General features: G+C 35.4%; 1 protein-coding gene across 1 annotated transcript; it reads right to left on the bottom strand.

The window, feature by feature from the left end:
- Positions 1 to 5,050: 5,050 nt before the first annotated feature.
- On the bottom strand, positions 5,051 to 15,411 carry LOC311078933 (uncharacterized protein; the record flags this gene model as incomplete). Its single annotated transcript, XM_084107984.1, has 6 exons — positions 5,051 to 5,378; positions 6,190 to 6,278; positions 6,929 to 7,267; positions 13,233 to 13,329; positions 13,983 to 14,071; positions 15,114 to 15,411. The coding sequence occupies 6 exons, from the start codon at positions 15,409 to 15,411 to the stop codon at positions 5,253 to 5,255; spliced, it is 1,038 nt and encodes a 345-aa protein (XP_083964110.1). The 3' UTR covers positions 5,051 to 5,252.
- Positions 15,412 to 16,360: the final 949 nt, after the last annotated feature.

Consider the following 16,360-nt stretch of genomic DNA (forward strand, 5'->3'; position numbering starts at 1 on the left):
TTGCTTCTCCAGTTGTTGTATCTTGATTTAACCCTCAGGTGATGTTCGGTGTTTCTGACCAAAATTTTTATTTTACTTTTTAGAAACTTGGTAAAGGTTTTGGCACTTGCTATGTGAAAACTATTAAAAAAATTGTCACACTTTTGCTCCTCGGGGTCAGAAATGAATGGGGGACAAATTTAGTCAGTGAAAACTTTTGGTTCTGCCGCCAAACAAGTCAAGTCAAGTTTATTTATATAGCGCTTTTCACAACATAGATTGTATCAAAGCAGCTTCACAGTATTAAATTAAAACAATACATCAATGTTTGTTTCTAGTGGAAAACGTCCACGTTTGGTAATGCTGATCAATAGTATTGTTGATTGATTAATTAAATTAAATATCCCCAAATATCCCCAACATCAACCAGAACGCTGTGAGGAGCTCTTTTTTTTTAGATATCAACCTCAAATTTGGAACAATTTGTTTAGATTTTGGCTTTGATTTTCTTGCTGTTTTAGAGTAAAACGTGTTTTTGAAAATATATATTTCATATAAAAATTTAAATATATTAAATAAAAAATTGTTTTACTTCAGCAATAATCTGCCAAGTGTCGTCTTTAAGAGATCAAACTTCAGTCTGTCGCTCTAAAGCATTCAAGGTTTACGACAGTTTAAGCTGGAAATTAAATTTTCAGGTCTATGCTCAAAAAGTGCATAAATATATTTTAAATACAGCATAAATATAATTTAATACCATAAAATCCCCTAAAAATACAAAATATTAAAAAACATAGATCTAAAATAAGGTACATTAATTTTGCTTAGATAATTGCTTAGATAATGTGTGCTGGAAAATAATAATAATAATAATAATAATAAATAAAGAAAAAAGAAAAGAAATGTTTTCTGAGTTCATGCTTAAAACAAGTACAAATATCTGGCAATACCAATAGGGTCAAAAAGATAAACTTAATTCAAAGTGAAAACAAGTTTGTTGGCAGATTTTTTGTTCTCATTTATCTGCTTAATTTATGACTTTTCTCAAAGACTTCAGTGTCATTGTGCATTTCCAGTAAATTCATCTTCATTTAAGAATGTTTAGACATTCGCATTCATCATTATAAGTCTCTTTGGATAAAAGCGTCTGCTAAATGAATGAACGTAATCATCAGAATATTTATGAAATATGAAAACAAGCCTTAATAATAGTATTTCTTCTGAGTTAACGTGTCTCGTTTGAAGCATGTTTAGATATCGCTACTGGAACACAACCTGTGAACTGATAAAGCTTCAGAAAGACTCTTACCTGTGGTGTTGGACTCAGAGATCTGTCAAAGCTCTCCTGATTTAATGCTTCTCATCACAGTCAGCGTTCTGCTTTTCTGGACCCGTTTTAATGACACACACTGATTTCCATCTGAATTTGCTTGAAACATGAAGCCCTTTATTCAAAACCCATTAAAGGAGGCACGCGATGGAACATCATGACAGGCATAAAGACGGTTTGGTACTTCAGTAAAGTGACTCAAATCAAGAAACATTTACAGAAGAAGCTAAATTAGTTCTTGTTTTCTAAAAAAGTATCAAAATGAAGTGAGTTTGTGCTTAAAACAAGAACAGATATCTAACAAAATTAATGTATTTTTCTGACTCCATTAGAAAAGTTAACAATTAACTATTAATTTTAATTAATTATTATTAATTAATTATTAAAAGTTAACATTAAATGACATACTAATTTAAAATTGAGACAAACTCATTTGAAATTTACATCAATTATGACAAAAAGTTAACATTATATGACATACTAATTTAAAATGAATTCATTCATTAATTAATTCTCCTGATTTAATGCTTCTCCTCGCAGCGTTCTGGTTTTCTGGACCCGTCTTAATGACACACACTGATTTTCATCTGAATTTGCTTGAAACATGAAGCCTTTATTCAAAACCCATTAAAGGAGGCACTGACTTAAACAAGACTTAATATTTTAAGTCATTTCGCTTCTCCAGTAAATGTGTCTCAGTTTAAGAATGTTTTAGATATTAGTGCAGGAAAACAAGACAGAATCTCATTTCTTAGCAGTGTATCGAGTTATCGAGTTAATGTGATGGCAGCCTGATCTGGGAACAGTTTTATGAGAAATGTTTGAGTTCTTAAAAGCAAAGAAACTTGTCTTCAAATGCTCTCTGTTTAGAAACACCTGAGATATTAAAGAAATGTCCCATCTAAAGTCCCAGAGAAACACTGAATTCTTCAACTTCCCTCGATACAGACAGTTTAATAAGAAGATACTTTATAAAGACAGTACATTACGCGTTGACATGCAGGATCCATCTTGGAAAACAGTCTCGACTAATTGAGCCACGAACGCCGTGCTACGTTAAGCTGCGTTCACACTACACGCGACCAAGCGACGCGATACCATTCATTTTCAATGGGGAGCGGGCGACTTCCGGCGACCGTTGGCGACTGGATGGGGCGTGTCTGGCGACGCGACAAAGTTGAGAAATGTTTAACTTTATGCAAATGAAGAGCGACTTTCGCGAGCGACAACCAATAGGAGTGAAGTCAGTGGAGCACACGTGATCCGTCACTCTTCAGTGCAGCGTCTGACCGAGGCAAGATGAATGAGAAGTTTATTTTAGCAGTCAGAAACTGTCCAATAATTTATGATATGTCTCTGTGTACATACAGTAGTACTCGTCGTGCTGACTCCGAGCCCGAATGGTTTCGTGAACTCAGAAAGACCAGTATTTGCCCATTTTCTGCAGTTAAATAGCCGCGATAGCACAGGGCACTCGCTGTTACCCATTCATCTTTAATATTATGCATTTTATGTACTGATCCCATTTATATTTAGACTTTTCCTTCCAAAATGTTAGCTTGTAGCGGCAAGAAAACAGATTTGTTGTCTACAACACGTAACATCCGTGAATGTCACTCACAAACATTACCTAGGCAACCAGAAGTGAGAACGCCCACTAACGACCTCATCGCCAGCCACTGACGACATGCAGCGATAAAGTCGCTTGTAGTGTGAACGGGGCTTTAGATTTCACAAACGTAATTCCTATCGACCAGCTATCCTATCGACGGCGTTCGTGGCTCGATTAGTCGAGACTGTTTTCCAAGATGGATCCTGCATGTCAACGCGTAATGTACTGTCTTTATAAAGTATCTTCTTATTAAACTGTCTGTACACTTACAAAGTTCTCAATGCTTCGGTTTGTATGTAAGGACCCTCATTATGTTACTGTGTTAGTGTGAGGCTATTTTGAGCCTTGTTAGTGGTATTAACTAGCCTGACTACGTCAGACTTCGTACTTCCGCTCAATTTCATTTCTCTTCTGTACTCAGTCTGAGACCGCGTCAGAGCTTTCTGTTTTACACCGGTCTGAAAACAGCCAGCCAATCAACGAACAGAGGGCGGGCTGAGAGCCGTGACGTAGACGCTGATTGTACCGTGGATGCGTAGATTTACTTCACATAATCTGCAAAAGTCGTTCACAGCCATGTTTACTCCGGTATTTCGCTCGATGGTTTTGTTTTTGCATCATACATGTGTTTACAGTGGAAGTTAGATGCGGCTGAGCATGCGCATAACACACGCCATAACCAAACGTTATGTGATTGGCTTACGGGTAACCAATGATTTTAAACTTCAGACAAGCGCCCCCTAGCAAGAGAGAAAACACTTCTCTATTATGCCATTCCAGACTCTGTCTACGAAGCAAAGTGAAGTAGCAGAGTCTGGTATTACCAGGCTAGGTATTTATTTTTACTTACTCTGTGCCCCATATACTAGTGTTATGAGCTAATCTGTTTTTAAAGATAAAACTCTATACATTCGATTTTCATGAAAACGCATCGCAGGGAACGATCGACTCGGTAACCATGTGTTAAATACCCCTAGGTTCATTTTTCACTGGATTTGTCCTTTAATCACTTCTGCTTGCATTATTCTTAAAGTATTTTTGTTGTTGTTATTCTAAGTTTTTAAATGTCAAATGAAATACTTTAAAAAACACTTTATTTTAGCGCTCTGTTCAGCTCACACTCATTTGACATATTTTCAGCATCTTTATTGACATTACTATTGACGTGTAGTCAACTTGAAATGTGAAGTTGTATTAACTTGGAAATGTGAGTTATCTCAAGAAGTTAATTCCGGGAAAGTTATTTTAAGCTGTGATAGCTAGGTGCATAGATAATTGTCATAAGTAAAATAATAACATTCATAAAGTCGAAAGTGTCTTTGAGGCTGCGAATGCAAATATTTAATGCAAAGAAACTGAACTGAAATCAATCACACTGATGCAAACACTCACATGCTGACAATCATTATTATTTACTTATGAATTTATTTTACAGAGAGCATTCAGATTTTAGTTTTTGGGCGTCTGATGCTCTTAAAAATAAAGGTTTCAAAAGGATTGTTTTTTCTTGCAGTGATTCCATAAAAGAACCATTTTTAGTTCCACAAAGAACCTTTCAGTGATCATTTTCTCTTAGTGTAAAGATTTTAATTATGTTTTATTAACAAGGTTCGGGAGGAGCACGTTCAGATAATTAACACAAGTGGAGAGCACTCAACAATCAATGGTAAGAGGTGTGTGTATATATACTCAGCAGTCTCACCTCATTCCATTGACAGATTGGCAGCATCCCTCCACCACCCCTTCTCCACGCTTCTAGTCCTAAGCACTTACATACGGGGGGAGTACTCTGGGTTCGGGCCGAACTCCGAGCTCGGAGCCCTCCCTCCGGACAGCACGCCAAATACGCATTAAACTTTACCCCCTCAAATTATATGTAAGTGTGAACTCGTGAAATGATCTTAGGAACCTTTAGTAATTCCATGGATGATAAAGGTTCCTCACTGATGCCAATAAAGAACCTTCATGTTTAAGAGTGCACTGTAAATATAATATAAGCAAATTTCGGAAAAATGATCACAACATGATGATATAAATTGTGTAATTAATTATTTTTACATTAGCCGACTACATTAATGAACTAACTAATCTTAATTCTAAACACACTACAAACTAGAAATACTCTATTAAAGTTTGTTAATGGTAATATTTAATAGTCAAGTCAAATCATCTTCATTTTTACAACGCTTTTAACAATATAGATTGTTTCAAAGCAGCTTTAACAGTGATAATAGGAGATTACAGTAACAGAGATTTTGTTGGCTTTACAGCAGCTCTAGAATAAAGTTATGAAGTTATAATAATAAATTAAGTTATAATAATCTTCTGCCCTTAAAGCTCTTCATTCATGCCTGTTGATCCGTTCTTCATTTTTTGGAAAATCCTTCCATTGGCATGTTCCCGCCAGGTTAGCTTCACATCGGCTGCAATTCCCTGCGCTCGCAGACTCTGCTGGACCTGAGGAGAGGAGTTCAGAAGCGGAACAGGAAGTTATGATTTATGGAAGACCATTTCTGCCTCATTAGAGAAACATAAAAGCTTTTGTGAATCATAATGACATAAAAACTCTAAATTATGGCATACTGAGTCATTATGATAAAAAGTCAAATAATTATTAAGTTTAAATGATGAAAAGTAAACATTATGACATACTAATTTAAAATTAAGACAAACTAATTTGAAATTTACATCAATTATGACAAAAAGTCAATTATGATAGTCATAATTTCCATTGTGTCATTTCTATTGTGAAACATAATATCTTTCTTTTAATCTCATAATTATGAATTTCATAATTATGTTTATTTTATTCATTTGAATTTTCATATCATATAAAGTCAACATTTTGAATAAAGGCAACGTTTTGATATTCAAAGTTGAGATTATGACAAAGTCATAAAGTTACGAAATTATGACAAAAAGTAAATAATGACAGTCATAAGTACAACTTTTCATCTCATAATTATGAATGAGTCATAATTATTAATAAATATGTCATCATTTTGAATTTGTTTAGCATAGTTTCAACTTTTTGTCATATATTAACTTTTTGTCATAATTGTGGATACTGAATTGAGCTGGATTAACTAAATTCATACAATTTTTACAACAGAAATGAACCATCACTGAACTTAAGCTGGACTGTGACTCTATTTTCTTCAAACTTTGTTGTATTATTTTCCTGTTATCTCTGTAAAGCTGCTTTGAAACACTCTGTACTGTAAAAAGCATTATATAAATAAAGATGACTTGACTTGACTTGACTCACCTTATTCAACACATCAGATGTAATCGCTTGATCATTGACATTATCTCCTGCTTTCACCTCCAGTCTTAATATCTGTTGCTTCACTCGTGCTGTGGAAAGAAATGAAAGTGAAAAATACAAAAACACACGATTACAATCACTTTGAATACAAGATGAGAAAAGGTTTGGTTGCACAGCGAGTGTTTGCCATATGAACAGGACTCAGTGATATGCCGAATATTTACAATATTTGTTGTGAAAAACATGAACATTGTGGATATTGCATTGATTTAGGGTTTAAAAATTAAGAAAATTAAGTCAGATGTTTTAATAGCATTTTCAAATTAAACCTCAGTAGTAAAACGTGTGTGAAAGTTATTTAGCTCGATTTGTTTTTGTGCGTAAGTTCAAATTGTCCATTTAAATGAACTGATCACCATCACTCCAAAACATCTGTATGTCTCTGCATGGATTTTTCTTTTTCAGATTTTTTTTTTTTTTTGCTTTAATATATGTTTATAAATATCACATATTATTATTGCTTGTGTTCATTCATGTAATGTAAAATGTCTTCTAGAAAGGGGGGGTGGGGGACAACACTTTTAATTCATTTCAGAGCTAATATGTAAATCTGAGATATATTGAATACAGCATATCTAAAGAATTATCTTGTTTTATTTTAGATTAAGAGTTTTTTGGCTTGAAAATAAAGCTAGACAATGAAACAACAACAAAAATATCATGTTTAAAATAACTGTACTTGTCTGGCATAAGAAGAAGTTGGATGTTGAGCAGGTCTGATCATCAATCTGACCGTGATCATCTAAAGCGCCACACATGTCTGCTCCAAACGCATTATCTGGTTGTCCTTCCGCCCATGGCAGAGGGGAATCAAGGCTTGTGCGGGTCTGATTCAACCACTTCCACGAGTCCCTGAACAGACCGATCCAGGCACAAGGCTGTTGATGGATCATCTCGGTTAGCTGTAGATTCACATCAGTGTTCTTCACGGTGAACAGGTCTGAGTAGTTTTTCCTGCAGTAACTCTGAGCTTCGTTCCAGGACAACTGTGGATCAGTAACTAGTACTGGCTGTCCTTCTGTAAAACATCAGAATAACTACGATTAACTCAACAGGCCAATCTAATTGCATATGCATATTCATCCACGTGATCCCATGTTTAACAGTACAAGACAAAATAAGAGATATGGATGTGATATTTGTCACATGGATATCCACATGTGGATATTTTTTAGCAAAAATATTTTTTTTTCAAAAAAAAGTTTTTCTCAATCATTTCCACTGGCCAGATAGTATTTTAATTGCTTTATATTTTTAATGGAAACAGATAGGCCTTATTGTGCATTATTGATCATTATTTGCATGTACATTTTCTGCTATTATCATGTGCTAAGCAAACATTAAAACACGGCATGCCACAGGAAAAGTCTTCAAAAGCAGCGCATCCACTACAAATATTTATATTTATTAGAATATCAAAAATGTTGCGACTTCTCGGTAATGATTTCATGTAATTTAAATGCTTAACTCCATTAATGAGGCTGGGATGTTTAATCTAAATGTGTATATCAGATGTAAAACATAGTTTAAATCATTCCTTTATTTCTTTAAACGGTCTGTTATTGTGAACATGCATTTTATTACTTCATTATGAGTCCTAATCATAAATTGATCGAGCTATTTCATAAAACCATTTTTTCATGCAATGGTCAATTTTGAGAATTTGCTTCCTTAACATGTCATCTTATGACTAGTGGAAAGAAAACATCTAAAGTACAGAGTTTATTTTGTACACTTTATCTTTTTGCATCTGTAGATATCAATTACAGTATGTATCTTTTAAAGGCCGATTTCTCAAAATGAGTTTTTTTTCTCAACTTGTGTAACACTTATATACACCAAAACTTACAGATTTATTCATATCTATATTCTGAAGGTTTTTACTGAAGGGTTTGTTCATATATCATTCAACCTGATTTATATAACATTTTATTCCTAAAAACATGGTGAAAATGTATTTTTTTTCCGTCTGTTGAAAGTATTTTCTGATTTATGGAGTGATAAGAAGAGAAATCCAAAATCCCTTCTATAAAATACTTTAACTCTAACATGTCATCAAAATCAAACAAGAATTATGAACCTGGCTTTATCCAATATTCAAATTTTTGTTCTGGAATTGTATGCAGTTTTGAGCATATTTAAAATATTAATACATAATTTGCATATTTACATATAAGATGTCAGAAAACTTGCAATACACAATATTTAAGCTCATGTACAGTGGCATGCAGTGAAATCTGTGAGCTCTTTGATACTAATGGCTGAACTAATATTGACTGAATTGATACTGAAAATATTTTAGCTTTATTCTTACCAACATTTTGGCAAAAAAAGGGCATTGTCCAATTACAGGCTTCATCCCACCAGTATCCAGTTGACCGTAGATTTACACAATATTGTTTTCCATGCAAATTGTTTGGCTGATCAAAATCCCAGTTCAAGTAAGTCACATTTTCATCTCGAAAAGACCAACGCCAGCTGTTCGCATCATCATACAGTCCGATCCACGAGGAAAACTGTCGTTCAGCTCTTAACTCGTTTAATTCGCTCCACTCTTCATCAGTCTGTACAGTGGCCAAGTCAATGTAGTTCTGTCGACAGTAATCTTGAGCCTCGTACCACGTTGTATACTCTTGGATCAGAATATATTCACGCGCGCCGCACAGAATCAGTGAGAGAAACCCTGAGTGGAGTTAACACAAAGTCAGTACAAAAATCCAGTAATTCAGTGTTCAGATGGTCAATAAAAAGTGACTTAATGGAGATCACATCCACAAAACACACTCACCTGAGAGCAGAAAGAGATGGATCAATCTTTGCTTCATCGCTGCTGATATTAGATTAGTGAGGTCTTCTCCATAGACTAGCTAAATATGAATGCACCCTGAATTAAAATATTGTTCTGTCCAGGGGTAAATACACACACCCATGTTCATTTGTGTATTGAAATCAGTTTTGTCTTTATTATTTGACAACAGCAGCAATTTGGATTTGTGGTGTAAAGATTTGCTCAGCTAATGATGCACATCAAATGTGTTTACACAAATATAGGGAGAATCAATGCAGAAAAAGGGATTTGTTTGCATAGGAAATCATGTTATTGGCTTTCGTTCATGAAAAGCTTTTGTGTTCCTGACATCTGTATGAATCGATTAAAGATGAAAAATACACAATTTAATATCTTGTAGAATAAGGATGCCACTTAATGAATTTGATTAAGATAGCGTTTTAGCAACAAAATGCACATGTAATATTTTAAAAATAGAAGTAACATGTTTTACAAAGGCAATAAGGCCTTTTACCCATGACTATTTCCACAATGCAGTCATACTTTCTTTCTGAACTATCTTAACTTCTGAATTACTATTTGAAAATGCCATTTTTGAACAATTAACAAGTTTTTTTAACTAGGGCTGAGGCCGTTTCGAAGAAATGAGGTTGTTGAAGCACGTGTGACGGAAAGTGTGTGTGTGTGTGTGTGTTTACCTGCATCTGATGAGGAAAAAGTGGTGAAACCTCAGTCAGTACACTAAATAAACTGCGTTGTGTGAAAGTAGGGTTCATTTTACAGTAGCACCCATTCATTTCCAAAATATCCACAAACGATTAGTCGCGCCAGTCGTAAAACGCTTCAAGTGATTCAATGACATCAGGGCCATTACATCATCACACCTTCTCCAATGGCACTCCTCCTAAACGAATATCGCAAAGCCATTCGCTTTACTTCAAAACTAACAATGTAATTTATAGTTTTAGTAGCATGCAAAACTATTTTATTAAGCAGTAGTTTTTGACAACACTTTTTAATATTTTTTTAATACACTCACCATTCTTAGCTGCATGTCAAAACTGCATGTTATAGTCGATCGAGCAGGTGTGAACAGACACATAGCCATTATTTTCATTTTGAATTGTTTTGCATTTTGAGTGTAAAAGCAGCAGCGTCATTAGGCGTTCGCGGTGTAGTCATCGTTTGCTCAACTAATGATGCTCAGCAAATGCATTTACAGAAGTACAGAATAATCACTGCATAGGTGAAGGGAATTGTTTGCATGGGAAATCATGTTGTAATCTGCATTTGTTCAGGGAACTCTTTTGAGTGTACGACCTCTGTATTCATCTAGCCGGTGGACTAACCATTCTGTTCAAAACTTACCAGGTAAAGTTGGTGAAAAAAGTCTGAAAAGTCTGGCCAGTTACAATGAAATACCAATTTCTTTGGCAATTATACACAAAATACCATGTGATAGTGACCAGCTAGTTGGTCTTGTCAAGCAATGCATTTTAAAAATCTTTCAGACACTGATTTTTACACTTTTCTGGGATGATTTCACTCAAAGCACTGGACAGATACGACCATAGTGTGCAAAATCCATCTGAGAGATGTGATGTTTTTCCCTTTTTTATTGAAATATTTACTCATGACTAGACTCAAAAGAAAGCGTTTCAAAACAGAAATTTCTTTATCACAAAATAATCATACAATTTTACCTAAAACTGATAGATCGTTAAAACACAATTTGCATGCACAATCATTTTCTATTGTTCATCCACACAAACTGTATTCTTCGCTGTCCTGTTACCGGTATTTTTCTTTGTGGATAATAAAATTACACATCACATCAAATGTCATATACACGAGTCTGCACAAATTCAATGAATAAATTATTACAGCATAAAGCAGAAAGACAGAGGATCAGTATGACCGAGCTTCAGTCCACATAACTGTAGCTTCTCCAAGGCTTTATGCTAACTTGACAGTGTCAGCTTCAGTAGTTGTACAGTGACGCGCTGAGCTCAGTGTAAAACCCAATTGAGAACAACAGTCTTTAAAGGTCCCGTTCTTCGTGATCCCATGTTTCAAACTTTAGTTAGTGTGTAATGTTGCTGTTAGAGCATAAATAATATCTGTAAAATTATTAAGCTCAAAGTTCAATGCCAAGCGAGATATTTTATTTAACAGAAGTCACCTACATCGAACGGCCGTTTGGACTATATCCCTCTACTTCCTTCTTTAAAGGACAATTCCAGTGAAAAATGAACCTAGGGGTAATTAACACATGGTTACCGAGTCGATCGTTCCCTGAGATGCGTTTTCATGATAATCGAATATAAAGAGTTTTATCTCTAAAAACAGATTAGCTCATAACACTAGTATATGGGGCAAAGAGTAAGTAAAAGTAAATCGCTAGTTAATACCACTAACAACTAGTCTCGTGGCTCGATTAGTCGAGACTGTTTTCCAAGATGGCTCCTGCATGTAAACGCGTAATGTACTGTCTTTATAAAGTCTCTTCTTATTAAACTGTCTGTACACTTACAAAGTTCTCAATGCTTCAGTTTGCATGTAGGGACCCTCATTATGCTACCGTGTTAATGTGAGGCTATTTTGAGCCTTGTTAGTGGTATTAACTAGCGATTTTCTTTTACTTACTCTGTGCCCCATATACTAGTGTTATGAGCTAATCTGTTTTTAGAGATAAAACTCTTTATATTCGATTATCATGAAAACGCATCCCAGGGAACGATCGACTCAGTAACCATGTGTTAATTAACCCCAGGTTCATTTTTCACTGGAATTGTCCTTTAATGACGTCACTAGAACAGTTTTTTGACTAACCTCCGCCCACAGGAATGCTCCCTCAACTCTACCGAAATTCGTTTATGTACTTGCGCACTTCTTATAACTTACTGTGTTTACACTCAGCTCTTACGGTGATTTTCTGGAGTAAAACTGACGCTTCATCTTTTGTGTGATGTACAATAAACTTTATTAAACTCATCAGTATATGTTTGATCATCATTCAGACAGCAGACTTGTAGGCTATTAATAAATAATGGCTACATACAAGCAGATGACAAATACGTTATAATAACTGTAATTAAACTACTAAACTATACCTGTTCCATCTCTATACAGCACTCTGACTCTGTAGGCATTATTGTCCGACTCGAAATGAACACGTTACTGAGAGTTTCTGATATTATCATCATTCCGTGCGATGAAATTGTCCTGAGAGACTGAGCGCGAGCTCATGAAGCTCCGCCCCCTGGGTCGTCCAGCAGCAGCTCATTTGCATTTAAAGGGCACGCACTAAAACAGCGCGTTTTTCTGAGCCCCAAAAAATGACAATTTAAACATGCTGTAAAAAATGATCTGTTGGGTATTTTGAGCTGAAACTTCACATACACACTCTGGGGACATCAGAGACTTATTTTACATCTTGTGAAAAGGGGCATAATACGGGACCTTTAATAAAATATTAGGACAATAACCAAATTACATTGTGTGCAGATTCAACTTCCTATATGTGTAGATTCAGTCAATAAAAGTCTATTTCATTTATTAAAGGAAATTACTTTAGCTCTGTTGTATTTTTCTTAAATTTGTACTTCAGCTATAACTAACAATAATAACCATAATTAACTAATAATGATGAACTAATAAATCCAACACAATCTCCATTGCAGATCATAATTATTTTAGATTTTGTTAAATTGATGAATAATTCGAATGAATTTGTATGACCTGATTTGTACATTTCTGTATGATCTGCTTAAGCCCCAATGATGGTTATTAAATGTATTCCTAAAAATCATACATTTTCATAGATAATAATTGTATAAAATCGTACCCAGACAACGACATAGTGTCGGCCCAGATCCGGCCCACATCTGGACCGTGTGGAATCCACGTGTACCAGATGTGGACCAGATCTGGACCGGATCTGGGCTGACACTATGTTGCCGTCTGGGTATGAAATCGCCACCTTGTAAAATATTTATTAAAATCGTTTTCTGGTGAGATTGGGTTGAATAAATTCTAAACATGCAAATAAGTGATACAATATATTGGTTATTTCAGATATAATGTATAATTGAAAAGTGAATATAAAGGAGCTAAAAATAATAATTCTAATGGTAATATAATCTTATATAATATAATTTTTTTATCAACAATGATCCTTGATTTTTTTGAAAACCATTCCGTCCGGCTGCTTCCGCCACGTCAACTTCACATCCGCTGCCATTCCCTGCTTTCTCAGCTTCTGATGGACCTGAGGACAGACTAATGTCAGACTGAACCAAAGTAAAAGTACAGGATAATAAGGCTTCCCTTTCTGTCTTTCACGTTCGATGCCATGTTGGAGTGATCCGACTGTATAGGAATCTCGCTAGAGAGCCAATCTACTTCAAGTGAAACTAAACGGGCCAATGCACCGACTGAAAGGGAACGTCTCGGTTACATATGGTAACCCTCATTCCCTGAAGGAGGGAACGGAGACGTAAGTCCCGTCGCCACAGCTCCTGTACCACACTGCGCGGCCGGACCAACTTCTCGGCTCCTCAGCGAAAAGCTGAAGTGCAGTCGCACCATCTGCTCATTATATACCCGCGCTGCGAGGCAGAGCTGCTGAGGCAAATGATTGCACCCCAATGTGCATTGGCCCGTTTAGTTTCACTCAAAGTAGATTGGCTCTCTAGCAAGATTCCTATACAGTCGGATCACTCCGATGTGGCATCTCCGTTCCCTCCTTCAGTGAACGAGGGTTACCATACGCAACCGAAATGTTCTGTCTGTCTGGGTTTTAAACATGGCAAAGAAGCGAAAATAAATATATAGGTTAATTTGAATCTCTGAAACTTCTAAAACCCTGGAAGCCAGTCTCAACAGGACATGAGGGTTAATGAGATGACAAAAACACAGGTGTGGTGATAAGCGTATGGCTCACCTCCTTCAACACAGCAGCTGTAATCGCTTCATCATTGACATCATCACCAGCTTTCACCGCCAGTCTTAATACCTGTTGCTTAGGCCGTCCTGAGAGAAGAAATGAAACACATGAAAACACAGAAAATTAGACAAAGTCATCTTCAGGAGAACCTGAAACAAAGATTTTGTCACACTGTGATTACTGTGATATTTTAACGTTACAGTAACATGATTTTGTAAAGGCAAAGCACAACATGCAAATCTGATGTTTTTTTATGCACTGATGGTTAATTTCTGAAGATTTTGCTTCTGTTCCATTAAACTAGTGGAAAGAAAACATCCAAAATAAACATTTAAGTGTTTATTTTATTGCACTTTATCTATTTGAGTCTGTTGACACGATACATATTTTTAAAGGCCGTTTTGAAAAAAGTTTTTTTCTCCACTTCAGTAAAAGGTATATACACCACAACTTACAGTTTTATTCAAATCTATATTTTGAAGATTTTTACTGAAGAGTTTGCTCATATATCATTCAACCTGATTTTTATAAAAAATTTATTTCTAAAAACAAGTAGAAGATGCATTTTTTTTCTGTCCATTAAGAGTCTTTTTTATAATTTATGGAGTGATAAGAAGAGAAATCCAAAATCCCCTCTGTAGAAACCTTTAACTCATATATCTCAACAAAATCAAACAAGAATTTTTAACCTAGCTTTATCCAATATTCATGCATAATTCATTAAATAATGTCTCCCTTGCGTATTTAAATATTACATTTCAGAAAATTTGTAATAAAAAGCAAATATCTTAATGTACATTGTGATTAATCAAGTGGAGAAAGCATTTGTTAAAAGTTTACCTGCAGTGTACCTTAAAAAAGTTAGAGTTTTCTGAAGAAATTGTCCATGTAAAACTCACTGCCAGCTTAACAAGAGGAATTATCCGTGCCTGTACTAAACTTTAATGCCTAGTGTTATTCAAATCCTGAACTGTTAGCGAGAGTAAAAATAAAACAGACCTACTAGATTAATTATATACAGGTCCGACCATTTTCATACAGCTGCTTTGAATTTTATGGCTAAAAAAGATATAATCAGAACCCAGAAATAACCACAAAATGCTCTAAAATGAAAACATTTAATCTTACCACTGCAAAAGAAGAAAAGTTGTCGTGAGCAGCGCTCGTCAGTAACCTGAGCACCATCATCTACAGCACCACAGATTTCATTGTCAAACGAATTATCTGGTTGTCCTTCAGCCCATGGCAGAGGGGAATCAAGGCTTGTCTGATCCGACCACTTCCACGAGTCCCTGAACAGACCGATCCAGGCACAAGGCTGTTGTTTTAACATCTTGGTTAGCTGTAGATTCTCATTATTGTTCTTCACGGTGAGCAGGTCATCGTAGTTTGCTCGACAGTAACTCTGAGCTTCCTTCCAGGACATTTTTAGACCACTAACTAGTACCGGCTGTCGTTCTGCAAAACATCAGAATAACTGATTAAGTTAGTTGGAAAAGGCTTTTTTACTAACTCCAACCCCATCCTATGGGTTTTTATAATGGGTTTTTTCTTGAACGTTTTGCTCTACAATGTAAAATACACTCGCCCATATCAAAAATGTGAATTTTGAAGCTCTTGTTTTTATTTTAAACGAACAAAACGTTCAAGTGTAGACTTTATTCACAGCAGCTCCGACTTTGACTATCAGCGGGAATGAAATGGAGGCTGTGAGGGATAGACATACATCTCATTTAATGTGTTTCTGGATGAAACACTGCAAAAAGATCTTTCCAAGAAATCTCAGTAGACGTAAGACTCCGGACAACATGAGCTGTGTGAAATTATAAGCTTTATAAAGCTTTAATGCCATTGAATGCCATTTATAAAGCATATGCCATTGAAAACACTGTAAGTCTAAAATTTCTCATAGCCTAGCTTTCATTCCTGTCATGGCGCTGCTCTGAATAAGGTCTATTGTCAAGTTGGGTATAACCACAGGATTTATTTTACTCATAAATTAAAAATAACCCCATAGGAAAATCAAACAGCATTTTGCTTCAATTCACTATTTGCACTTATAGTGCAAACAAGATTCTACTGTTTTTATTGCTATTTATACGAGACGCAAACACTATTTGCAATACACTGAAAAACAATTCTCATTTATAAATAGCTAGTAGAAAGTATAAATAGTATTTTCTTATAAAAGTATATGAGTCTTACTGCTTTGACAAAAAATTAGACATTTCTGATTACAGTCTCTGTCTCGCCAATATCCGTTTGAATGAAGAATTGCACAATATTGTTTCCCTCCATAATTATCTGGCTGAGCAGAACCCCATTTCGTGAATGTGACGCTTTCATCCCGAAAAGACCAACGCCAGCTGTTCACA

This window comes from Abramis brama (genome assembly GCF_963993115.1).
Source record: "Abramis brama genome assembly, chromosome: 3".
In the NCBI taxonomy this organism is placed as follows: domain Eukaryota; kingdom Metazoa; phylum Chordata; class Actinopteri; order Cypriniformes; family Leuciscidae; genus Abramis; species Abramis brama.